Consider the following 2,102-nt stretch of genomic DNA (forward strand, 5'->3'; position numbering starts at 1 on the left):
CACCTTCGTCGTTCATCTTCATCATCATCTTCTACAGGTTTCCAGGAGTCCCAGCAGAGCCTCAGGAGGAGAACGGGATCCAGTACAGATTTGAGGTTTACGAAAGCATTTAAGCTTTGATTGGAGAGCAAACAAGGCGAAGAGATGAGGATCGGGTTCACGGCTGTCTGTGATCCAGTGGAAAACTGTGGAGGCTTTGGATAAACCTCACAAAGAAGAAAACTACAGCAAGGACTAAAATGCATGGCTGGATGCTGATGTTCAGCTTTGGTGCTTTTCTTTACTGGGGTTAAAAGACGCAGTTATAGGGGGACCTTCCTTCAAAATGTTGGCAGGGAGACATTTCTGTGCAGAGAACATGAATTATTGCTTCTTTGAGGTTCTCTATTCCTGAAAAGAGAGTGAAAAGAAATTATTTTGTTTTTAATGTTCCTGTTTACTGTTCAGTTTTGGGGGGGAACCAGCTGCTGTAGGCAGGATCAGTCAATCTCATTAATTACAACTAAAACTGTCTGATTATACTCCAAAAATAGTTTTACTGTGACTGTTTTATACACTTTAATTAAAGTAAATATAAATCCACATCTTGCTTCTTTCTGTTTCTTTACATTCCAGGTAATAAAAGACTTTGAATAAGTAGTTTGGTGGTAAAATCAGCCTGGAAACCTCTGGTCGTCTGCTTCGCCAGGTTTCAGCCTTTACAGATGACTCATCCGGGGTTCTCTGTTCTCTTCAGCTCTGGAAAACAGCTGGATCAGAGGCTGAAACAATCAGATTAATAGTGATTCATCCATTATTGAAATGATCGTCAACCAATTTAGAAATCAATTATTAAATTAATAGAGACTAAAATATGCCTTAAGCTGACAGAGCAACCCACTTAGAGTGACTTATAGCAAGATTGTAAAAGAATAAATGTTGCGTTTAAGTTGAAAATACTTTTTCATCTGTCAGATCCTTAATCCAGAGCTCCTCAATTGGAAAAGTTTTAGTTCCACCTGGTTTAATTCTATAAGAAACGTCTTTGAGGGACCTTTTGCTCTCAGATTATTAATTGATTAACAAAATAATCGTTAGTTGCAGCCCTACAGAGGACCATAGCCGAGAGGATGCCTTAACACAAACTGAAAAAATAGAAGAAAATACATTGAAAAGTTGTCTTAATGTTAACCCAGTTTCCAAACAGACCAGTGGACACATGAAGCAATCAGCCATTTAGTGAAAGTGGTCAAATTATGATTAGGAAAATGAAACTTGAATATTTTGGACAACATTCATAATAAATTGGTCAAACAGAAATGGGTTAACTACGGAAGAGGATTAGGGCCACTGGAAAAAAAAAAAGTTAACTGATTTTTTCAGTATAGTATGGGAAAAAAGTCAGAATTCTGGGATTAAAGTCAGAATTCTGACTTTTTTCCCATGTTAAACTGAAATAAAATTTAAAAATCAGTTTACTTTTTCTTTTTTCAGTGGCCCTAATCCTCTTCCGTAGTTATCAGTGAATCAGTTTAACCTGAGTGCAAATAATGCAGTACTGGGGTTTAAAACACTCTTCAACGTTTTCCAGGCCATGGACCCCCAAACTGATGGCGAGATGGAGCAGGGGCCCCCTAATTATATATATCAGGGGTCACCAACCTTTTTAAGGCTGAGGGCTACTTCATGGCTACCGAGTCATAGGAAGGGCTGCCAATACTGACCTATGAACAGGAGGGATCAGTGTTCACCTACAGTAAATCTCATCCATAAAAAACTAATTTTTATTCTTATTTTATTCATTTCTAATTTTCTTTTTAATGTCATTTTGAAACCACTGAAATATGATGAAATACTTAACATGATGAAATAATACATAAATGATTAAAAAGAAGAGCAACAGAATAAAAAAATAAATAAACTTGAGTGAGGTCTTCTGTTTTCAGAAGAGGGCCCCCCATGTGGTCTTTGAGGGCCCCTTGGTGCCCGCGGGCACCGCGTTGGTGACCCCTAAAATATATTGATGAAATTGTTCTATCGAACTGGTCCTATAGTCATTCTATAACAGATGGAGTAATGTAACTAAAGTAATTTTTTCCTGGGATTACCGGTATTAAAGTATT

General features: G+C 37.5%; 1 protein-coding gene across 1 annotated transcript in view; it reads left to right on the plus strand.

The window, feature by feature from the left end:
* dhfr (dihydrofolate reductase) overlaps positions 1 to 346 on the plus strand; it is a 7,748-nt gene extending 7,402 nt beyond the window's left edge. Inside the window, exon 6 of the mRNA XM_015388889.1 lies at positions 38 to 346. Coding sequence (XP_015244375.1) covers positions 38 to 113 — 76 coding nt within the window. The 3' untranslated portion in view covers positions 114 to 346. The remainder of the gene's footprint in view (positions 1 to 37) is intronic.
* Positions 347 to 2,102: the final 1,756 nt, after the last annotated feature.

The sequence above is a fragment of the Cyprinodon variegatus genome, unplaced genomic scaffold (assembly GCF_000732505.1).
Source record: "Cyprinodon variegatus isolate N-32 unplaced genomic scaffold, C_variegatus-1.0 Scaffold440, whole genome shotgun sequence".
NCBI lineage: Eukaryota > Metazoa > Chordata > Actinopteri > Cyprinodontiformes > Cyprinodontidae > Cyprinodon > Cyprinodon variegatus.